This window comes from Agrilus planipennis, unplaced genomic scaffold (assembly GCF_000699045.2).
Source record: "Agrilus planipennis isolate EAB-ADULT unplaced genomic scaffold, Apla_2.0 scaffold18, whole genome shotgun sequence".
Classification (NCBI taxonomy): Eukaryota; Metazoa; Arthropoda; class Insecta; order Coleoptera; family Buprestidae; genus Agrilus; species Agrilus planipennis.
In genome coordinates, this window is record NW_020438920.1 from 1,392,757 (window position 1) to 1,417,956 (window position 25,200).

At 33.6% G+C, this 25,200-nt stretch overlaps 2 protein-coding genes and 1 long non-coding RNA gene across 3 annotated transcripts in view; 1 reads left to right on the plus strand and 2 right to left on the minus strand.

Moving 5' to 3' along the window:
- Nucleotides 1-146: 146 nt before the first annotated feature.
- LOC112904243 lies at nucleotides 147-2,325 on the minus strand. The gene is made up of 3 exons (XR_003230974.1): nucleotides 2,003-2,325; nucleotides 1,094-1,257; nucleotides 147-343 (listed from the first exon to the last, which is right to left on the minus strand). It is a non-coding gene; the product is annotated as an uncharacterized LOC112904243 (long non-coding RNA).
- A 719-nt stretch (nucleotides 2,326-3,044) lies between these two features.
- LOC108744080 (protein transport protein SFT2) lies at nucleotides 3,045-3,991 on the plus strand. The gene is made up of 3 exons (XM_018479670.2): nucleotides 3,045-3,292; nucleotides 3,349-3,500; nucleotides 3,553-3,991. The coding sequence occupies exons 1-3, from the start codon at nucleotides 3,110-3,112 to the stop codon at nucleotides 3,821-3,823; spliced, it is 606 nt and encodes a 201-aa protein (XP_018335172.1). The 5' UTR covers nucleotides 3,045-3,109; the 3' UTR covers nucleotides 3,824-3,991.
- Nucleotides 3,992-6,634: 2,643 nt separating this feature from the next.
- The window catches only part of LOC108744135 (EF-hand domain-containing protein D2 homolog), a 40,667-nt gene continuing 22,101 nt past the window's right edge, over nucleotides 6,635-25,200 (minus strand). The window contains exons 2-3 of the mRNA XM_018479750.2: nucleotides 7,969-8,251; nucleotides 6,635-6,772 (exon numbers count right to left, since the gene is read on the minus strand). Of these exons, the coding sequence (XP_018335252.1) occupies nucleotides 6,638-6,772; nucleotides 7,969-8,251 (418 nt within the window). The 3' untranslated portion in view covers nucleotides 6,635-6,637. The remainder of the gene's footprint in view (nucleotides 6,773-7,968; nucleotides 8,252-25,200) is intronic.

Here is a 25,200-nt window from a genome sequence, read left to right on the forward strand (position 1 = left end):
ATCAATTGCGATTCCTTCTCATTTGTTGAATAATCTATAAAAAGAGGCNTAAAAAAAAACAAGTAAAATATAAAAACTATTTTATATATTGCTTGGTTGGAAATTAGTCCATTGCAAAAAAAATTTCATTTAACAAATTTAAATCGTACCTTTTCATATAATTTGTTTGTATCCATACTGATCACAGGCTTATTCATCACCATACAATCTTTCTTATATCCAGTGTTCACTCCAGGTTTTATACTCATAAAAAACATTTCTAGAATGATAGAAAGAGGCCCCAGAACAGTACCATTGCTTTATATACTGTAGAAGTATGTTCTAAACATTTCCGAACATAATTCTGAAAAACAAAAACTAAATGTCAAACAAGTAAATCACAGAATGTCAACGTTATAATTATCGTAAAGCCATTGAAGAGCAGGCAGGGTATCTGTAAAAGCATAGATTGCATTACGACGTAGATAATCATGGACACCTGATAAGATACAACTATGAAATAATTTATCTGTCAAAACAAATAACCATAGATACAGGATAACATCAACTCATGCTATGGATAAATCAGGGTGCGTTCCATGAGACTTGCACACAGATGAATGATAAAATAACGCACAATGTATTATTGTTAAGCAAAATAAACATCTTACATATTCGAAAATTAAACAATTAATAAAATATTAAATCCCTCAAATATCGGATATAATTATTTAAGTCTTTCCTGGTGAAATAACGTGCATAGCGTGTTACAGCAATGGTGAACCTTTTTCAGTTTAAATATTACAGCCTGTATTTTCACCATTAACCGCAAAATTATCCTAGGTGATAATTCAATAATAAACAGTAGAATTCAGTAAGAACATAAGCACTGTAAAAGACTAGTTCAATGCAAAAAAACATATTATGTACACTATTAAATAAGTATCACATGAAATTAAATACACGTACCAAATAGCAAGTAAAATATCAAAATTCACTAAATATTATAATTAGGATGAAGCGTTGCTTTTGGAAAGTATAGATAATAAATTGCGAAAAGAAATAATTATAGATGTAGGATAACTCCAATTTACGATATGGATAAATAACGTACGTTCCACTAGGCTGACACACTGCTTTGCACTCCATTGAAGTTTTTTTCTACACTAACTGGTTTGTCTCAATTTAGAAAATTGTTTTGTCCATGGCGTTATAAGGACATCAGTACATCGACTGCGTATCACGGCATACGGTGATTTTAAACATACCAGTACGTCCCTGTTACACACAATTTATTTTATATTTTTAATGAGTGTTTATTGATGCATTTGTTAAGAGTAGAATATTTATGTCAATTAAACATTTGGTAATTTTTTACATTAGTTGACATTGGAATTGAGACATGAAGTTTAGTCAGGTAGGTAGTACTCACCAAGTAAAGTAGTGTAGTAGTATTTACTAGAATTTTGTTTATTATTTGTTTAAAAATGAATGTGAGTGAGATACAGGCCCTTAAAGTTTTCTTAATCGGAGGAAATTCCGGTAGGTACGGCCCTGGCTTCAGCCTTCCGTCAGCTGTTCCCGCCAAACATCGTTTGTCCTAAAACATATCTTCCTAACATTATTCTAATGTATCAGCCCGCCTTCGGCGGGCAGGGGCATTAAACAAACTCGAGTCTGTCATACATCTACCTAACTAAACAATGACGTCATCAATGCATATTTGGCGAGAACAGCTGACGAAGGGCTGCAGCCAGGGCCGTACCAATCGAAATTTCCTCCGATTAAATAACTNAGCTGACGAAGGGCTGCAGCCAGGGCCGTACCAATCGAAATTTCTTCCGATTAAATAACTTTAGGAGCCTGTATCTCAAGCTCCATTGGTTTCCGCACGGAATTAATGCTACCACACGATTCTACTTAGTGAGTACTACCTACCTGACTAAACTTCATGTCTCAATTCCAATGTCAACTAATGTAAAAAATGACCAAACATTTAATAAGAAATAAAAGAGAAACTCACTCAAATTACCACTATAAGGTTGGTAGCTGAAGAAACGTGTTCCGGCACTTCTTAATGTGAGCATTATTAACGCGAGACTGATTTTAAACCGTTTTAAATATCTAGAATCAGTCTCCTGTTGATTGAATCTTTTTTTTATTTTTTAATAATATATTTACCACAGGCTTCAATTTCTACTTTGAACGCACTCTTTTATTTATTATAATACCACTTCTTTTTTATTGGGATCATTACCATAGAGGAGAAATGACAACGTTACGTCAGTCATGTGAAACAGTCACCCGATATAAATAATTCACTAATTCGAACTTTACCAATAAATTGTGCATCATTTGCGGGTTCTAAATATGTAAGTATCATAACTGTGCGTTCATTAGTACTGTTAAAAAAACGAAAACTGTTTCGGGTGCAAGTGGAAATTAAATGTCAATTTATTCAAAAACTACTGAACATATGATAATTTAATTGACGACAATTGTTTGCGTGTCATTTGTTCCTGAAGATTGAGCCATTATGGCAAGCGGAGTTTATTTTTATATTATTTATTAGTGATGACTACAAATAATACTAATCTTTTAAAAACCATTTTATTATCTATGATTCACCAATGACGCATGTATATTGGTAATATCAATGAAAAATAGCAACATTTGTCTGTGTATTATATGCAATTATTACTAATAAATGTTATAAAGATAACTTCCGTTTTCAATATTAGATCACTCTTCTAACCCAAATGACACGCAATTAATTGGCATCAATTAAATTATCATATATTCAGTAGTTTTTGAATAAATTGACATTTAATTTCCACCTGCAGCCGAAACAATTTTCCTTTTTGTTAACAGAACTGATGGATGCACGATTATGATATTTACATATGTAGAACCCTCAAACGATGCACAATTGATTGGTAAAAAGCGAATTAGTGGATTATTTATATCGGGTGTCAGATTCCCAGGATTCGTTAAGTCATATTATTATAAACATATCTTTCTGGAATGAGGCCGTATCTATGATAATGATAAGAACGGACAGAGACGAATGAGACAAACGTTAATTGACATATGTCATGACATATCCTCATATTGATAACATAACCACAAAATGGTTGATTTAAAAAAAGATTTAGATGAGTATTTATTGTTACAAAGTGATCAAAAAAAGTCTTTTAAATTACAAATACCAACAGTACAAACTCCTAAAATTATAAACTGGTTTAAAAGAGATCAGCCCAATGAGGAAGATTCGTGGTATCAGGATACGAAAAAGCAGTGTTGTCCAAAACTTGTAAGAGAAGGTACCATCCAGATTAATAAATATAATTCATCAGCTTAATTTTCTAGTCGAGATTTCAACGAATAACCGGATTTATAATTTGCTTATTTATGGGCATCTTATGTTTTTCATTGTCTGCAATTTACATTCCAATTTTATTATTAAAAGCAAGGAAGTTCTCTTTACTCTTCACATTAGGAAGTTTATTTTTTATTTTAAGGTAATATTGTTTTGTAGATTTTGCTATTCAGATTGTAAACTGTATTTTTTAGTTTTTCATTTTTATGGGGCCCCATTGCTCATCTAAAGCATATGTTCTCTAGGGAACGTATTTACTCTACAGTAGCATACAATATTACACTATTTGGGACGCTATATTGTGCTTTACATTTGCAGAGTACACCATTTACTGTACTTTTTGCAATAGCACAAATAGTTACTCTTTTATGGACTGTTATATCTAGTGTTCCTGGAGGTTCCACAGGAATTAGTTTCTTTGGTAGAATGTTTACTAAAAGTGTGAGCAGTTCATTGCCTGTGTGAGGTAACTGTTAAGTGATATATCATTCTGTGTGTAATTTTACCATGTAAATATTTATTATATTTTATAACTTATTCATCATTGGATCCTACAATTTTAATCTGAACTTACTTATCTTAAGAAAAATAATTGTGGAAACCTATTGTACATATTATATATATATACGTACATACATACATATGTTTTTATATTTTGAACTAAAAGAAGAATAAACTTAAAACATACATTATATATACAACAAATTAGGTAACTTAATTATTTTATTGGGTATTTGCAGTTGGGTGTGTTATGTTTTCGTATTTACTTTCAAATTTAAGCAGTAAAAACATGTTTGCGTCAAAAAACAAAGATTAATTTATACCAACTATACAACTATCATATATTTCGTGATTTCTAAGGTACAAATTAAACAGTTTTGATTTTTAAACTCCATTGAGTTACGAGCTTTAATAATAATTAATTTTATTTACCTATACTAGTTCTTCCCGCTATCCCCGGCCATTTTTATTGCTCTACTATGACGTAGTATCGGCCCTCATTCTTTCTCTAACTGTTGCAGTTGTCGGCCATCATTTTTTTCTAATTGTTGCAGTTGTCGGCCATCATTATTTTCTAATTGTTACACTTGTCGGCCATCATTCTTTTCTAATTGTTGCAGTTGTCGGCCATCATGGTTTTCTAATAGATGTATAGTAATCAATGATCAAAATTTAAAGGAATTGTACTCATGATTTTTTTTATATACAATATTAGCAAAATTATATTGAAGAAAAGCGCGAAAAAAAATATAACGCATCTTAATACATCCGTAAGCTATCCGCTTAAGTCTGTTTTTTACGACATTTATTGTTAGTTCAGAGGCATATTCTAAACTTAAATGGTAAAAGTAACATCTGTATTGGATATTTTAATCAGTGTACGTATACAAATTTTTAACTTCGAATTCCTTTAATTTTTTCAGTATTCCACCAAACATCAAAAAAGCTGTATGTAGTTTATGTACTACAATACATTTTAAATTAACAGTGTTTGTTTCCATAGTGTATTTTCCAATTTGAAAATGAAGTTTAATGTAAATCTTGTTTAACATTCAATCGTCTTTACACTTACGAAAGGCATCTTTAGTTTTTGTGATCAGTACTTCGGGAATTAGTAAATTAAAAATAAAAATAGAAGGAATTAAGTTTTGTTTTATTTATATCTCCTAAATGATGTTCGTACCGAAGGAAAAGCTCTACATTTTCGAAAATTTCGTTTAAATAGATAGAAGGAACTTCTTTTTTATTTTATTTACAGTTGTTGCACATCATAAAAGAATTAAAGGATAATTCCATAACTTTTGTACCTTTAAGTTTATGTTTGTAATAAAAACATTATATTCATCTTACTTCATGCTGAAGAGTGGTTCATTTCAATTTTGAATTTTGTAATGCTTAAAACGAATTGATAAATTGATGTATATTGATATTCCGAAAATAAGTAGCGACAAGTAGTAGGTAATTTTCCGACAAGTTTTTAAAAATTAATAAAAGAATGGTTTCAACAAATCAGAGCAATATATTTTTAATGACTGGGGATATTGATTGACTTTTGCGCAGCTTTGAATAAATTTTTCTACTAGAGGTGCCTGATGCTCTACGCGAATCTATATTTTTAGTTACTCCGATAGAGCCAAGATGAACTACACCTACTCATGCACTTTTTATTTCATGTAACTTACCACAGTAAATACTTGCAAAATACTCGCTTCTAAGAACTCAAAACTTTTTCGCGCAATAGAAACGCGTGCATGCGTTTACCATTGTGATCAATCGTCGCGCACTGTTGTAATGAAAGTAGAATACCGATACATTTAATTTGATTTTAGTAAAGGGTATATATTGATTGTAAAGAAATGGTTGCTTAATTCTTTTGAAAAGTAAATGTCAGGCATGAAGTCATCATCATCATCATAAGGTCGTCAGTCCTAAGACTTCATGCCTGAGAAGGTGTCCTACTAACCTATCTCGCCTATTTCTTATTGACTTCCATAGAGTTCTCTGTTCTTCTATTCTTTCTGATACCTCCTTATCCTTCTCTATCCACAGTATCCTCATCATTCGCTGGTAACGCCACATTTTGAACGCTTCTAACCTTTTATTTTCTGCCGCGCCCACTGTCTATATTTCGCACCTGTACAGGGCCGCGCTCCAAACATACACCTTTAACAACCTTTTTCGAATTTCTAAATTAACCGTTCGGGAGCACAGAAGTGACTTCTTTTTATTGAAGGCGACTCGACCTTGCGCTATCCTCTGCTTCATATCCCTAGTACTTCTTCCGTCTTGACCTATCTGACTTCCTAGATACCTAAAATCGGCCACTTCTTGTAGTTTTTCGTTTCCTATCTTTATATTCGTTGTTTCCCTACTTTTTCTTCCCTTGAATATCAGTATTTTTGTTTTACTGTTATTTATTTTCATTCAGTATTGTTTTGTTTGGTGTTAAGTACAGACAAAAAATTATTAAGGTCTCAACTTATATATATATATTTATTAAAATGTCACTTTGGTAATATCTACTGTAAGCTTAAAAATAGAACAGCGATTTTAAGTACTAAACTTTATACAATCATTAAAAAAACACTAGATACATACATAATGAATGAAGTAATTACTTAAATTAACGATGAAACGATATTATACATTTTAAATATTCTTAAATTAACGGTAAAACAGGTAAAGTGTAAAATTTTACATACAATATTTAAATTTTAGGTACAACATAGGTATATATAAACACAGTCACATTAAAAAATTAAAATAATGATTTTACGATTATTTATTAAAAATTGCAGCTTTTTGAAGAAACTCCTGTTTCCTGTTTGCCTTCTCTATTTCTAAACGTTTTCGTTCTTCTTGTTCTTGGATTATTTCACTTTCAAATTTACTTTTTTTTGCGATTTCTTCAATCTATAAAAAAATGTATCGAATTATTTTATGTACAATCTTCTCATTCCCAAATGTGGTCAGACTGAATTTATGTATCGATACCAGTTCATATTTAATTGTTTCAACTACTTTCCTTAACTAACTGGTCACGATGCCGAGTTCAAATTTATCCTTAGAATTACCTCAGCATGTTAAACTTTTTATATATAACAATATCAAAACTAAAGAAATGTAACGATGTAAAATTCCACGGACCACGGTCAAAAAGCCCGGAAAGAAAACACAGCATCACCTCTGAAGATGCCGCCAGCAAGGAACGGCGAAACGTTTGGAAAAGTAAAATTTCACGGAACACGGCCAAAAAGCCCGGAAGAACACCGCATTGATATATGTCGGCTGTGAAAGCCTAAGAACTACAGTAAAGAAATATAACTTTATTCTTTTTGAGACGATTATTATTGCGTAGGTCGTACTGGTAATTTCTGAGGTATCTTTTATCGTTGCATTAGAATCTGATTACGTGATTGCTCTAGCACATCAAGATTTTGAGATAGTTTAACTCCAAAATTCAATTTTTTCTAATTTGGGTTGTTTGGATTTGAGAATGCGATATTTGAAAATATCAGTATTTTAGGGAGATTTTGATGTCAGATTTGAGTTCGTCTTTGAAAAATACATCCAAAACGTCTTTGTATTTTCTGTTTTCAACTCATATTAGTAGTACAGAATGAATCAGGAAATAATAAAGCGATCATTTAAGATGAATTTGTGAAGGTGTACTTAAATAATATGGCTCCAGTAAAGCTCTAGCACGTTAAATTTCGAGAAGCATATTGTAACCTCAAAACCTAATACTTAAGCAAAATTAACACCATTGAAATTTTTAAGTAAAGACATTTCAAAATCTTAACGTGATGGGGCAAATTTAAAGCGAGATTCTAATTCGAGATTAAAATATGAGTCGGAAATCTATCCTCTCGGCTATTTTCTCCTTTAATTTCACGTAGTTAATGCACTCAAAAGGTGTAAAAACTGAATTTTTTTGAATTTGAAATTAGAATATTTCATTAATTCAGACGTGCTGTGGCAATTCTAAAGTCAGATTCGGAATCAGCATTTCAAAGTACATCGGAATTCATATCTTAGCTTTTAGTTTTCAAATACCCACTGACATATTATTTATTGTATGAAGTTTCTTTTTAAAGGAGTCAATTTACCTTAGCTTCAAAAAATTCCTTAGCTCCATTAACACCAACTTGATCAACATTGATTTCCGTAAGTTTTGCCATTTGTCCAAGACCCGAGTCGGAATCCAACTCCCCGGCTTTTGCTTTTCTGTAAACCAGCAAAAATTCCCTAAAACATAATCTACCATCTCCATCTTCGTCTACTTCAGAAATCATTTCTTTTAATGCCACATGAGTTTGCGGGGCTCCCAAAATCTCCATCATTCGTTTTAATTCTGGTAAAGTTAGGTACCCATCCTTATTTGTGTTAAATCTGAAACAAAAGAGGAATTTAAAAAATTCATCATTATTGTTACAAGGTGCGTATATTTACATGTAAGTACCTATACATTTACAAACTGCGTGTTCAAGAAATGTTTTGGTTTATTGTTACTCTTGACAAAGGTAGTCTGTTCAGTAGAAACAATTGTAGAGTTTTTGAAACATAAACCACTACACTTACAAAAAAAAATAAATATTTAAATACCTAATTGATTGAGTTGAATTTTTATTTGATGAAAATCGACAGTAACTACTTGCGATTAAAAATTTTCATTAACGGTTTTTATTTGTTTTGTAAAACAAAAATACTGATATGCAAGGGATGAAAGAGCAGGGAAAGAGCGAATATAAAGACAGGAGACATAAAGTTAGAAGAAGTGGTCGATTTTAGGTAACTAAGAAGTCAGATAAGTCAGGACGGAAGGAGTAGTACGGATATATATCAGAGGATAGCGTAGGGTTGAGTCGCCTTCAATAAAAATAAGTCACTTATATGCTCGCGAACGGTTAATTTAGAAATTCGAAAAAGGTTGTTAAAATTGTATGTTTGGAGCGCGGCGCTGTATGGGTGCAAAACATGGATAGTGCGCGCGGCGGAAAAGAAAAGGTTAGAAACGTTGGAAATGTGGTGTTATAGGCGAATGATGAGGATAAAGAAGGTTAAAAATGAAGAGGTATTAGAAAGAATAGGAGAACAGAGGATTCTTTGGAAAGCGATATAGGTTGGTAGGGTACACCTTCTCAGGAATGAAGGTCTAGTCAGAGACATATTAGAAGCAGAAACAGGAGTTAGGAGGGGTAGATGTAGACCTAGTTTAGAATACGGTACGCAAATAGTTTCTAGTTTTAGGGAATTGCGAAGGTTAGCTTAAGTAAGATAGGAAAGAGTGGAAGTGAGTGTCCAACCAGTCTTAGGATTGACGACCTTGTGATGATGATGATGTAACCTACTTGTCACAAATATGATGAAGTCAAGGGTTGGCGAAAAAATGTTAGTGAAAATCCAAAAACCTTATAATGCATCTGAATAAATATTTCAGTTCTTACAATTTTTCCATTAAAAAAATTATAGTATACATGCATTTAAATAATATGCTTAGATGTATATGTAGATTAAGACAATATTGGAAAGGCAGTTAGCACATGAATAGAGAAAGAGACAAATAGACTTTATTTTATAAAATAATTATAAAAAACAATAAACATTAGAAACAAGAATATTAAGAGTAAATAGACAAAGGCATTTAAGGAATAGCTAATAATTCTGAATAACTTTACTCATTGACGATGTCTGACATTAGGTAGGTTCTTGACATTATATTTTGATGTTAAATGGAAAAAATTCAAGGGCATTACAACATCTGCGCTATAGATGTCTTTTATAGGTCACTGTAAGATAAGTATTTATCAGAAAACATCGATATGGAAAAATTCAATGTAAACCTTAATAGAAATTATGAAAAGTTTGCAAGCTCATAATTGAGTGCATATCAAACTGATTTAAAAAAGTGACCAACACAAACATTTATTAATTTTTCCTTGACTGAACATGCTCTCGGAAGGAATAATATTGATTGTACGTTGTACCTAATATTTATATATCGTATCTTGAAAATTCGTCGTTGAAACAGCTGGCAATTTGCCCTGAAACTGTCTTTTTAATGAAATTTGGGGCATTTATGCCGCATTGATAAAAAGTTACTTTTCCAAGTATGCCAAGGAAATTAATGTATTTTTGCTATCTATCACATTCGTAAGATTAGTATGCTTAGATTTGCAGATGATATAGCAGTATTAGCATCTAGCAAGGAGGACCTAGAGATAGCTTTAAATAAAATGGAAGCGGTACTGACAGATCAGTACTGTATGAAAATAAATAAAAGTAAAACTAAAATACTGATATGCAAGGGAAGAAAAAGTAGGGAAAGAGCGAATATAAAGATAGGAGACGAAAAATTAGAAGAAGTGGCTGATTTTAGATACCTAGGAAGTCAGATAAGTGAGGATGGAAGGAGTAGTAGGGATATAAAGCAGAGGATAGCGCAGGGTCGTGTCGCCTTTAATAAAAAGAAGTCACTTCTATGCTCGCGAACGGTTAATTTAGAAATTCGAAAAAGGTTGTTAAAGGTGTATGTTTGGAGCACGGCGTTGTACGGGTGCGAAACATGGACAGTGGGAGCGGCGGAAAAGAAAAGGTTAGAAGCGTTCGAAATGTGGTGTTATAGGCGGATGATGAGGATATCGTGGGTAGAAAAGGTTAGAAATGAAGAGGTATTGGAAAGAATAGGAGAACAGAGGACTCTATGGAAGTCAATAAAAAATAGGCGAGATAGGTTGGTAGGACACCTTCTCAGGCATGAAGGTCTAGTCAGAGACATATTAGAGGCAGAAACAGGAGTTAGGAGGGGTAGAGGTAGACCTAGATTAGATTACTCTTCGCAGATAGTTAAGGATGTGGGCTGTTCTAGTTTTAGGGAAATGCGAAGTTTAGCTCAGGATAGAAATAAGTGGAGGTACGTGTCCAACCAGTCTTAGTACTGATGACCTTATGATGATGATGATCACATTCGTTTTAGGGAATAAGAAAAGCACCTACTAAACAGCTATAGTACAATAATACACGCTTCATCTACAAACTGATTTTTCGTATTGAAATTGTTGTTAAAGTGAATAGTGCACGATGGGGATGGGATATACCTTAAAGAAGAAAGTCTTTACTGTCAATTTTTTCTAGAACTAAGACTTTACTAATAATTCTTAAGTTTCCGATTTACAAGTTACTCAGTTCCGCTTAACTATATAGTCGGCGTAGGTATGTTCAAAACAAAGTGTTTTAAAATACAATATAAATAAAATATTAAATTAAAGTGTTCAAAATCAAAAAAGAGCATATTAAACTTTCTTTAAATTCCTTCGGCTTATGAAATAAAAAGGATATCTTACAGGATTGGTATGTTTAAAACAGTGTTTAAACATTGTTAAAAACACAATTAGTTAGTGACGTNTATAAATAAAATATTAAATTAAAGTGTTCAAAATCAAAAAAGAGCATATTAAACTTTCTTTAAATTCCTTCGGCTTATGAAATAAAAAGGATATCTTACAGGATTGGTATGTTTAAAACAGTGTTTAAACATTGTTAAAAACACAATTAGTTAATGACGTCAATATGCTACGATAAGAAAAACTTGTTTAAAACATGTGTTCAATAAACGTAAAAAAGTCTTTAAAACATATGAACACACGCTTGTTTCACAAATTTTATAGAAAACTGTTTTTTTTTTTTTAACTCTGACTATGTTTTCTTTTAGTACAAGTTTAGGTAAACATTTTCTTAATATGTGTCTTTTAAAGTTTAATAAGAACGTAATACCTACATATAAAAAAAGGATAAGAAACGCTCTGAATGTATAAAAAGAAATATTAAGTTGTCTTCTAAGATAAGAAATAGAGTCTGCAACGCAAGAAAGTTATATAACTTAAAACATATCTCATTTATTTGGCAAACAACGTTTAAATTTAGCCTTTCATTTACCTCCTGCTCGTACTCATAACAATTATAATTAACTTTCCAGTTTTAAACGCTTCAAGCATATAGTAATGCCCCTGCAGCGATTAAAACGTATTTTTAGAACCGAATGATGAGGCGCTAAAACGCACTTAATATAACTACGTTTTTTAAAAATGAAATTCGAAAAATGTACTGTACCAATGTGCTAAATATATTTTATAACAAAACATTTTCTTTTAATTCAAACACAAATACGAAAAGGTCACATAGATTAACATTAAAAATTGTTTTATTGTGCTAAAAGTTATGGTAGGTACACATTTAACTATAATATTACACTTTTATTTACATTGAAAAAGAAATTAAGAATTAGTATTTAAAAGAACCAACAAGGTGCATAAAACGCCTTGAACCATGTCCACGTAACTAGATCGATAACATAATTAATGAGGCTTGAAAGTTCGATTAAAATGGCCATTAACATTTTTGTTTTATTGTTAGTAGATGCTTAAACCGATATAAAGTCTGGGACATAAAATTTCATTTGCTGAAGGACGTTTGGTAGCTCATAAACAAATCAATTAACATTGATTGTAATAAGTATTTATCTTTTCGCTACAGACTTCTAAATATTTAAATTGCATTTAGTAACTAGACGAGGGGGAAGCCGCAGGGAATTTATGGTGTACACCTTGTCGGAATTCTATGAGTTTTAGGGATTTACTTTTTATACTGAGGAATTAAGGGGATTTATTCAGAAAAGCAAGGATTTATTGGGAATTATAAAGATTTATTGAAATGATTGAAGAATTACAGAAGATTTATTTCTATTTGGTGGTGAATTATTAACCTCACATGCATTTCTACGCATGCGCATTATGTTCAGAAACATCGCCATTTTGTTGTCTTGCAATTTACTCATTTACTACGTTGATCTATAACCTTTTTCCTATATCCTCCCTAATAATGCGTTAGCCTTCCTATTTGCATATCTATATGTACGTTATTCATATTATTTTATCCTAGTATATATCCCAACTAATTATATTTTTTAATTTTTTCTAACTTCACCCATTTATATAATCTTCGTCTTATTGACATTCAATTCTAATCCTTAAATACTTTTCCAATATTCTCATCTCTTTTATAACTTAACCTAACCTAACCTCACCTTTTTCCATAATCTTCATCTTATTGACATTCAATTCTAATCCCTCTTAAACATTTTTCCAATACTCTCACCTCTTTTATCGCTCCACAATTGGTGACATCAAAAGAATATCGCAACAGAGTATTGTACTTTGATCAGAAACTGATCAGAAAGCCGGATCAAGGGAAAGGATACTCTACGCTCATCAGTTTCTGATTAGATCAAGGCACTGATCCCTTGATCAGATGGCTGTATTACGAAAAATCTGATCCGGATCTAATCATAATTCGAGTTCCCTGAACTAATTTCTAGTAGGAATATTACAGTTTATACATATCGGAGGGAGTCCATTGGTAACTAAATGTACATGAATTAGATTAGAGTGGTCTATTTAAAATCTGTATCTGCTGTAATTTTTAGATTTCTGTCTAGATTCTGGGTTGATTAGGGGAACTGTTTCAGGATAATATGGAATTTCGTGCTTAACTACGACTATTAAATCACTCACAAGTTAATGTATTGCTTCTATATCATCATCATCATCATCATCATAAGGTCGTCAGTCCTAGAACTGGTTGGACTTCCACTCTTTCCTATCCTGAGCTAAACTTCGCAATTCCCTAAAACTAGAAACTATTTGCGTACAGTAATCTAATCTAGGTCTACCTCTACCCCTCCTAACTTATGCTTCTGCTTCTAATATGTCTCTGACTAGACCTTCATGTCTGAGAAGGTGTCCTATCAACCTATCTCTCCTATTTTATATTGAGTCCTCTGTTCTCTTATCCTTTCGAATACTTCTTCATTTTTAAGCTTTTGTACCCACGTTAACCTCATCATTCGCCTATAACACCACGTTTCGAAGGCTTTTAACCTTTTCATTACCGCCGCGCCCACTGTCCATGTTTCGCACCCGTACAACGCCGCGCTCCAAACATACACCTTTAACAACCTTTTCCGAATAATTCATGTAAAGGTAATAAATATAATTTTGTATACACACCAAGAGAGAGTTGACTGATGGCTTGAAAGGTAAAATTTACAGTGACTAAATTTAATACTCTAGACGCATGCAATAAAATTTATAATGGACAAATGGGAAGTACTTGGAAACATAAAAAGGGGTTGGTTTTAGTGACTTCTGGAAATCTAGAGGATACGGAAGAATGAATGGAAGGAGGTAAAAAACTCTTCACCGCAATTCAAAAAAATTGTATCATTTCCATATATTAAGTATAATTGGAGGTTAGGTTTATTATTTTTTTCCGAACCCGGCACAGATTACATAGGAGAGTAGGAAGAACAACTCTCCCTTTGACAAACTAAGAACTACCTCCCCCACAACATAATCTGGATTTTGACAACCTTTATTTCAATAAAACATCAATACAATCCAGCGCGTAAGTAAAGAAAGGCATCGTATCTAATTTGAACATGACGATTGTTAACAATAATTTCAAGTATAAGTGCATTCTATAAAAATTTCGATATGCAATAAACGTACATATATATGTATGTAATACACACTACTATGACGCCTGTTGGTCGTACTTTCGGAATATGTTGTTTACACACTTATCTGTTTCATACTTTTTAAAATAAATTCTAATGTAGGTAAAGGGTTATTAGTTGATCAAGATATTGTGCAATGGTGTTGTATGTCTTTTCTGTTTGATTTAAAAATCCCTAGCCAGGTAACAATGGCCAAAGGATTCTGTCAAAGCCACCATAAATGTAAATGACTTCCCTGGTTAGGTTATGATTCCCTCATTTTATGGAGTAAGGTGAAATATTTATTTTTCAATAATGAGAGGTTGCCGCACTCCCCACCGGTAGGATTCTTTTTCTCTCCCTCTTCTCTCTTGGTTCCCATCATATCTTCTATTATGCTCCAAATATAAATAATCGTCATGGTATCAATACAGTTTTCATCTAACGTTACCTCATGAGTAACATAAGGTACTATCGTGAGTCGGTATTCTGTCTGCGAATGTTGGGATCCAACCAATCCATCTGATGGTTTCGACAGAATATTGACCACCATAAAGTTTATGTTTTGTTTTGTTTCTGTTGCGCTATCGTACNAGGAGATCGGGCTGAAACTATAGCTACAAGCTATCCAAGGATGGTACTATAGAATGTCACCTCAAGGTAGGCCTAGTGGCGTCATCTCTTGGTTAGGCCGGAAACTTATCAATCCACCCTCGTATAATAATGGAATAATAAATATTGAAAACTGAAAATGAATTTGATTGATTTTACCGTGACACTCATTATTCTAAAAGCACTTCAACGAATTTAGGTAAAGGTTATAAAAGCATGCACGTGTTTGTTAATGAAATCTAATTAAAAAATGCAAATACGGGTAAGAAGTGCAAATCCATATTTAAATGTAAATTGCACTTACACTAACTGGTCCGAATCATTTTATTAAACCATAAAACCAAACGAATTTACAAACAAGGAGAAGGATATTAAGAACAAACGCATAAAATACTTATTCATAAATGCAATAATAGAAATTACTACTCTCGTTACCTACTAACCCAACAAATACCTATGTACATGGTGTATGTACCTACATAAGCATTTTAAAATACTTAGCTGATCAATGCTACTATTTTATTGACCCCGATTTCTTCACCATAAATAACAAGTTCCAGTTTGCTATTAAACTTGATACTTCAATAACGTACAATAAAACAATAATAAGTTTCACCAAAAAAGAGTTCACGAATGTGTTTCGACCAGTTTTGCGATCATTTTTACTAAAGCTTATACAAAATTGCGGAAATTGAAGCGCTATTGCCACAAGCGGATGGCATGAAAATTAATAAAAAGCAAAAATCAAAAGTATTGACAAATGATGTAAAAGAAGGATTCCAACTAATGCAAAAACAGGAGACAAAAAACTAAAAGAAGTCACTAATTTTCAATGTTTGAGATGTCAGATGGATAACTCACAGTGGATAAAGTGCTAGATATTTCTAAAAGTATACCGCAGTGTTGGGTTGCTCTTAACAAAAAGAAAGAAATGCTTTATATTTGCTCGAGATCGGTTAATTTATAAATTCGATAACGATTGTTAATGTATGAAAACAGAAGGCGCTGTGGAAATCAATAAAAAATAGAAGAGATAGGTTGGTAAGAACACTTATCAGACATGAAGGCCTAGTCAAAGACATATTAGAAGAAGAAATAGAAGTTAAGAGGAACAGAGGTAGAGATATATTAGATTATTCATCATCATTATAAGGTCGTCAGTCCTAAAACTGGTTGGACACGCACCTCCACTCTTTCCTACCTAGGTCTACCTCTACACTTCTTCATTCCTGTTCCTGACTCTAATGTGTCTCTGATCAGACCTTCATGCCTGAGAAGGTGTCCTAGCAAATTAATCATTCACGAGCTCAGAAGCGACTTCTTTTTATTGAAGGCGACTCGAACCTGCTTTATATCCATACTATTCCTTCCGTTCTAACTTATCTGACTTTCTAGATATTTAAAATCCGCCACTTCTTCTAATCTTTCGTCTCCTATCTTAATATTAGGTCTTTCCCCTTAAAAATTCTTTCCATTTAGCAAATCGTTAACTTTTTTAAATAGTGTATTGTATATTAGAAAGCAAGGTATTTCTGTTTGGTCAATAATTTCATCAGGGACATCGACAAAATGTCGTTTTTCTTGTCGAATTGCAGCCGTTATCTAATTGCTCATATTTGTGTTTAAACGTAGGTAGAGTAGAAAAATCGTGTGTAAAACTAGGTCATGAATTAATCAAAAAGTAAACTGACGTTTTGCAAAAACGTATAATTTTGCTTACTATATAAAACAAACGAACAATCAGTTGCTGCATACAGTACGCATATTATTTTATAGAGACGTATCTGACTGTTTCATATTTTATTTTATAATAACATCACTTGTGCATTTATAGCAGCTTACAGTATATTCAGTTGTATGCTGTTCTATTAAAAATTATGGTCACTATTCCTTAGTGAAGACAACAATTTGTAACAAAACTTCTTAAACACAATGTAATTTTCAGAACATTCCTTCACTATTATTTTTTAATTGTAATAGTTGATTATAAATAATTTATAACATGTTTACTGCAATTTTTCCAAAATTTTATCCTTCACACCAAATGTATTTATTTCATCATCATTATAAGGTCGTCAGTACTGAGACTGGTTGGACACGCACATCCACTCCTTCCTATTCTGAGCTAATCTTTGCGTTTCCCTAAAACTAGAACAACCCTCATCCTTAACTATTTGTGAACAGTAATCTAATCTATTTCTACCTTTACCCCTTCTAACTCCCGTTTCTGCTTCTAATATGTCTCTAACTAGACGTTCATTCCTGAGAAGGTGTCCTACCAACCTATCTCGCCTATTTCTTATTGATTTTCATAGAGTCCTCCGTTCTCCTATTTTTTCTAATAATTCTTCATTTCTAACCTTCTCTACCCACGGTATCCTCATCATTCACTTGTAGCACCCATATATCGAACGCTTCTAACCTTTTCTTTTCCGACGCGCCCACTATACATGTTTGGCACATATACAGCGCCGTGCTCCAAACAAACACCTTTAATAACCTTTTTCAAAAAATTTCTAAATTAATCATTGGCGAGCATAGAAGTGATTTTTTTTTATTGAAGGCGAATCGACCCTGCGCTATCCTCTGCTTTATGTCTCTTTTCCTTCCGTCCTGACTTATCTGACTTCCTAGATACCTAAAATAGGCCACTTCTTCTAATTTTTCGTCTCCTATCTTTATATTTCTTCTTTCTTTACTTTTTCTTCTGTTGCATATCACTATTTTTGTTTCAGTTTTATTTATTTTCATACAGTACTGTTTTGTCAATACCGTTTCCATTTTATTTAAAGCTATCTCTAACTCCTCCTTGCTAGATGCTAATACTGCTGTATCATCTTCAAATCTAAGCATACTAATCTTTTGCACCTCTATATTTATCCCTACCGTTGTACTGTCTTTAATGATGTTGATCGCGTCATCGATGTTTGTATAGATTAAAAAGTAGCGGTGACGGTGTGCATCCCTGTCTGACTCCCTTCCTAATATTTACTTCTCCACTATTAGAATATATGTATAAATAGATAGATCAGCCGTTTTGCGGTTTGCGATGAGCCAAACAAAACCAAGCTGAAGACAGCCCCAGTCTTGGTATTGATCTTGCTCTTGTTTTTAATAATTCTGCTACGCACAAATTAGTGTCGATAGTTGCGAGTTATGAAAACTCTAAAACTTACCTTTTCTCCAGTCCGTAAATTGGCCCTTTCTTCAACGCATAAATTGACCTTTTAGCGAACAAATTGTACAAGGTACTTCAAAGAATTAAAAAATATCGAAAAAAAATTAGTTTGTCTCTATATTTCAACCATGTGTTTGTCCAGATAGGAACAAAGAACAGTTACTTCCGAGGATATTCTTATAGATCCCTTTTTTCAAATAGTAGCAATGTTTCTTTTTTTTTATATTTAGTGTTAAAATCTAGTAAAGCAAACTGAAAATTTCAAATACACAAAATGTTTTGTTCTAAGAAAAGAATATATTAAAGTTGTTTCAGATAGTTCAACTCATAAATCGACCGCATATAATAATTACAATTAGTAGAGTTCGCCTTCCTAAACCGACTCTTTAAGTGACCGGATTCATTTGAACAAAGAGGGAAGACATCAGTAGCCACGATAGTGGACTCGGAGGATATTTTCTACTAGTTAAATAAAAAAATTATGCAATTATTAGAATGCATTAGGGCTCCAAATACGATAAATTTTTAAACACACGGTACAGTTACGCTACAGTAATGTATGTCTTTATCATCATCGCAGTGTTTACTGCCCTTATCGTTTATCATAATTAGGTACTCCAAGAACTATCATGCCACTCGTATCGCTCCTCTTCAACTTCCTAGGAAACGCTTACTTTGAAAGAGGAAATTGTACGCCAACACATTTATCTTTAAATAGTTTGTTTGCTACCAGTGCTTAAACACATACATATACGTGCATACACAGATATACAGTGTGATCATACGCATGTGTGTGCGTTTCTTCTGACCGTGTAACGCACAATGTATCTACATAGGATTTTTAACTTCTTCACTGCGCTTTTTTTTTTGGGTATTTTTAGAGGTAAAATAATGCTTCAAAAAAGAGGTTACTTATGAGAAATTTCATACTATACTTTATTATGTTCCAAATCAATATGCAGGGTCTTTTAGGGAAGCTTAGTCAGCATTCACTATTGTCTTGCATTCTTATTAAGCCAGATTGGCGAAAAATAGTTTGGACCATTTTTGTAGATGTCTGTCAATGTCTGAAAGGTGTAAAGTTGGTGACAACATACAGATCAAGATACGTTTTCAACTAAAGTACTGTAGGAGAACTATAGCTTCAAATCCGGATTTTACTTTTGAAGCAGAACTCTTCACGGGACCAAAACGGGTGCAGAAGAAGAGATATTAGAAAGAGTAAGAAAAGAGGCTTCTATGGGAGTTAATAAGAAATAGGCGAAATAGATTGGTAGGGCACCTTATCAGATATTAAGAGCTAGTTAGAGAAGTAGTAGAAGCAGAACCAGGAGTTATGAGAGGTAGAGACTGGATTACTGTTCACAAAATGTGGGATGTTCTAGTTTTAGGGAAATGCGAAGTTTGGCTCCGGATAGAAAAGAGTGAGCGATAAAACTAGAAGAATAATAAAATTCACGAATAAAAGTATTGGCTGGATCCATAAAAAGAAAGATAAGAGATAGAATATGTGAACGATAAATAAACAAACAAAGGGTGCTATGGAAGTCAAAAAGGAAAACGAGATCGTATGATTTGTATTCTGGGTTTATTGCCACTTTATAGTGTGAAGCAATACAGAAACTAGAATACATGTCGTATGTGATTGAATAACTTCTTCAAATGCAATTTTTTAATAATTGCGCTATAGCAAAGGAGTACTCTCATCGTAACGTGTTAAGAAAACTGTAGAAAAAAATAACGTTCGCTCAGATAATTTATTGCAAACTTTCTTCAAACTTCTACTTTAATCTCTGCATACATCAATTACATTTTTAAAGAAATTACAACGTGCTGTTGAAATACAAATTTCTTAACGACTAATAACTATTCGCTGTAGAGATGTTTACAATTGTAAGCAATTTAAATAAATGATTTTGATTAAAAATATTCTCGCCAATTGAAGATTAAACATATGCATATGCAAGTACGTAGATTAGTAGCTGAGACTTCAAAACTCAAAACTTGCTAGACTGATATTCATAGTAGTCTATTGACTAAGTCCACTAAATTTAAAGTTACAGGCGAAAACAAACATGGCTTTTTTACATTTATTTAGTTTTTCAAAAAAGGTTTTATAGTGTAAAATATGTCATTTAAAGAGAGAATTTTAACATTTAGTTGAACTTATTGACTTTTTAATACTTTCAACCAAACCAATTCAAGATATGAAACAATAAATTACTACGAACGTATTAGTTCTTTTTGAATGATACAGTTCACGTTTAACGCCAAATGATGCAATATATTAAAATAGAAAAAGATTCCCTGAAGTCACCCCCTGACAACAAATTGGTTCTAGGAAGCCACTGAAGCTGCCTGGGGGTTAACGAAGTTTGCGTCTATACCCTTATTTTTAGTATTGAGGGGGTTTGCCTTTGTGTAAATCTAAATTAAAACGACACTATTTTAAAATAATTACAAATAATTTCATTTATGCGACCTCTTATGGTTGACATGATAGTTCCTGCAGGAGATCCTGTGGATCGATATAAAAAAAACTGTTTCGATCTACGTTTAAAAAAGAAAAAAAAAACACCGCGAGAGTCCCGGGGAAAAGAGAGGATAGTGATGATAGGTATGGGTCGACGAGACAGAAGTGGAGGAATGCGAGAGAAGTTCTTGTTGAGTACAGTAAGAAAAAAATTGAATAGAAAGAAAAAAAAGAATTTAAGTGATTACGTGACGACTAATATTGTTCAAATTGGGTAAAAACAAAAGGTAAGTTTGGTCCTCTTTTCTTAGTTAGTTTATATTTTATTTTTGTCTTTTTATTATAAAAATTCGATCTTGGAAACCAAAAGGTAATATTTTTTTATTTACTCTATATAAAGGCGCCGTTTTCGACAGGACACTAAACTGGCGGCTCCACATCGCAACTAAGCGTAACAAGGCAATGGGTGCATTCATCACACTAAAGCCTTTCTTCCGAAACTACTCCATCTCCCAACATTCGATAATCCGTGGGTTTAACGCAATAAACAGTAGCATTTGCTCCTACGCCATTCCCGTCTGGGGCTGCGCCCTTCCCCACCGCCTAAAACTTCTGCAAGGCACCTACATGCGGATCCTTCGTTCCGCACTAAACAATACCGGTTCGTTAGAATTACCCAAATTTTGAAAGAAACCGGTTTACCTTCTCTCGCTGAGGCTGCAATTTAATTCGAAGCATATCTCCGAGTCTCAGTGTCAGGCCACGCAAACCCTACTATCTCGACACTGTCCAACTTCGCCCCGAAGCCAAACGACCGTTTTAGAAGGCCCTGTCTTTCATACAATGAGCCACTCCTAGCTTCGCTTTTTAGCGCGAGTTTCCACCCACCACTTCCGAGGTGGACCACCTATTCCGACGGTTCTCCCCACCCCAATTTCCCCACGCTTAACTATTTTCCCTACTCAACCCTCTCCCAAATCCGAACCTTCCATTCTCTTCCCGGGGATGAGTAACGCTCAAGTTNTTTTTATTTTTGTGGAGCAATAAAATTAAATTTTGTTATTTTGAAACGCGACTATTATTTGAAACTCCTACTCTTCCTCGTGTGAAATATATTCCCGCAAATGCGTCAAATTTATAATTTTTGACCTTACCCGGGTTTGCCTTACTATAGTATGTTTAAGATCGGTAATTATTCAAAGGGCTGAGCTGACAGACCTCTAACTCAATATGTGATCTATCACTACCACCAACAGCCCGCTCCAACACCAATTGACGTGGGAGCAGCCGAATGGGTACTCCGGAGCACTCCTCTTTGAGCGACATCCGTTTTCCCGTATCGTTTTATCACCCAGCATTCTTGAACCTCCCAGCTAATTCGGACAACTGTGCTTTTCGCATCAACGTTATCTATTCAGTTTTGCTGTTCTGTCTTACTTACTTCACCCCCCCCTTATTTCGTTTTAGGAATGGGTGAAACCAAGCACACCCACATGACCGCTTACATTTCAGCGCCTGTCCAGGTTTGGTGATCGTATCGCGATTGTCTCCCTTTAAATGGGTTAGCTAAATCAGTAGGGGTGGGCTCTTCTCCCACATCAGCCTTGCACACCGGCTCTGTTCTCATAGCTTGTCTCCATACCATTCCAACTACTGGATAGTTTCCCTCGGCATTCGAGGGGGATGCTTTCGGAGCTTTTGTCATAGATTACTTTCCATCTCCTCATTATTTCGATGAGTACTGAGCCCCCTCTCCCACCATGACAAGGTGTGGACTCTACAACGACGATTGCTACATGTTAAACACAAATAATTCCGTATTAAAGTTGCCATCTTTCATTATACATTCATTTGAACCCCTCCAGGCATGCACTTCATCTGAATGTATCAATAATTTGCTTTAAGTGGTAGGTATTGGAAGTTTGTACAATGGAAGGTGACGATTTCAATATGGAATGGTTTGCGTCTCACACGCGGCAATCCCATCTGAACGGTTTTACGATCCCCCTCAAGGTATTCACCTGATTGGAGTGAGAGAGCTTGCTACCCATGCGAATGTATGGGAAAGCTAAAAGAACCCCCCAATAGTGAGAAACCACTAAATCCAGCATAGACGCAGAACGCTGACTTGGAGGAAGAACCCACCTCAACCGACATAGCCAACCCGCTCATAGGGAACCGATCTCGGTGCAGTTCTCGACATACCTAGTGACAATCGCATGAGAACTTCAACAGACGTTAGAAAAGGTTAGGACTGCAGGGTGTGACCGCTTCGTTCATGCCTTAAATATCGAAATACACGTCTGGCACAATGGGTGATCAGGGGGGATTGTAGAGTTGAGGTTAACATGACACATTAGGAGGAGGAGAAAGATGGAGCGAACATTAGGAGTGGATGAGGTGAACAGCCTGATTCATTATGAGGGCTGCAGAGTTGAGGCAAAGGATTGTCACTTGGAGGTCAAAGAATGCTGAGTAAGTAAGGATACACGGCAAAAAGAAAGGGGGCTAGGGATCTGCTAAACAACAAGTGTCGAACTCGAGGGGCAGTTGTTTAATAACCCATATGCTCGGCTAGGGGTCACATTGGTAGGGCGCCTAACCCGTCTTACAGTTCTTGATCATGAACGAACTAAAGGTTTAGATAGACCCAAATCTGAGGATTATTCGTGGCCTCTTGGGATCAATTCATATGGCGTAGGGGAGACCCCAGGGAGTTCTTTTCCATTCTGGCACACGTGTCAACATATGACGCTTGGATTTATAAACCTTTACAAGACATGTGATGTATATTAAATCTCCATTATTAATCAGCTATATATGGTTAAACTTAATTTATAGCCTTGCAGTATTAAAATATTCTCTAATGGAAGCAAAAATTCATTACCTATTCTTCCTTTACATTGCCGGATGAAACATGAATAACCTCTTTTTTATATTAGAAAAAAAAACCGATAAAGAGAAGAAAATTTCTAAGTTTTGTGAACGTTTTAGCTTACTGCCTGTATAGTATTCAATGTAACACTAAACAATTACTTTTTGGGAAACCTGATGAATATGTATACATCCAAATTCCAAAGCAAACAAACGTAATTCATATGTATACTTCTATCTAAGGTAAATGTGAAAAATAATTATCATTACGGTCATGATCCGAATTATAATGATGTGAAAGTAGCATAAATTAATTTGGCAAAGCACAATAATAAGATACAAAAACTTCTAAGATTTCTACTTTTAAAGTATGAAAGACAACATATCATTCATTAAGTAAGAATGCTCCCAAGACCAGCAACCAGAAGAATACTTTGCGAGATTGTTAAATGAATGTGCTTATTTAGATAGTGGTTTTGATTAAATAAACATATAATCATTCTGGCAAATATAATACAGTATACGTTCGAAGTAACATTGTGTAAGTAAGCTTCTGTTAAAATATATTTCATTCATGAAGCCTAACGTTTTAAAATTATTTGCATACCATAAGGAATAGCAATACCATTTATGTATGTGAAAAGAACATAGTGCAAATAGCGATTAATTTTAGCTACGCGAGTTATATTTTACTTTCACATTCAAGTTTTTCTTGTTACAAAATTAATGAAGCGATATTGCCACTGTCACGTGGGTGAAATCTTAGAAACTTTAGAAATTATAATTCTATCATTCTTATTAATTTAACGACATTTTTAATACTGTAAATGCGAACAACTATGACATTTTTAGTTACTAACAGTGTTTAATATGCAATATTAATGTGAAAATCATCATAATCATAAGGTCGTCAGTCCTAAGAATCCATAGTTTCTTTAGCTTGGGTTCATCTAATAAGTGATGTTCGTCGTGGATTATATGCATTTATTAGCAGATCGCAATATAGTTTTCAGTCTTACACAGCTGGCGTATCATCATCATGATCATAATATTAGGAGCAAGTTTGTAGTGGATAGAAAATCGAAAATCCAACCAGTCTTAGGACTGACGACCTTATGATCATGATGATGATACGCCAGCTGTGTAAGACTGAAAACTATATTGCGATCTGCTAATAAATGCATATAATCCACGACGAACATCACTTATTAGATGAACCCAAGCTAAAGAAACTATGGATTCCATTTCTTTTTATTATTACAATGTGTAAAAGATCAGAAACAAAATGAGGTTGTAAATATTTCGATATAAAATGATTGTTGTTGATTTTAGATCAATAAAATTATTGGCAAACCTATTTTGGCTCTGACTTTTTACGGTAAACAAACGATTTTGGCATCAGTGTCTTTTTTCCAATAAAAACGGGTGACAAAGGCAAATAAAGAAGCAAATAAAGAAGCATATAAAAGAATTATTTGTTGCTGAACTGAAGAAACTATAACATAAAGATAGAAAAACTATATCTCAATCACTTCAAACAGAAAAATATGAATCATACTCAATCTTCGCAGCTGGTGGTATAATGCAAACACCACTATTAGTTAAAAAAAAAATATTTAAAAAATGTTTTCTTAAAAAATATTTTATACTTA

Coding starts and splice junctions, on each gene's coding strand:
- LOC108744080 (XM_018479670.2), top strand. CDS start 3,110: ATGGTTGATTTAAAAAAAGATTTAGATGAGTATTTATTGTTACAAAGT. Junction 3,293..3,348: donor AGCAGTGTTGTCCAAAACTT/GTAAGAGAAGGT, acceptor TTAATTTTCTAG/TCGAGATTTCAACGAATAAC. Junction 3,501..3,552: donor AGTTTATTTTTTATTTTAAG/GTAATATTGTTT, acceptor TGTATTTTTTAG/TTTTTCATTTTTATGGGGCC.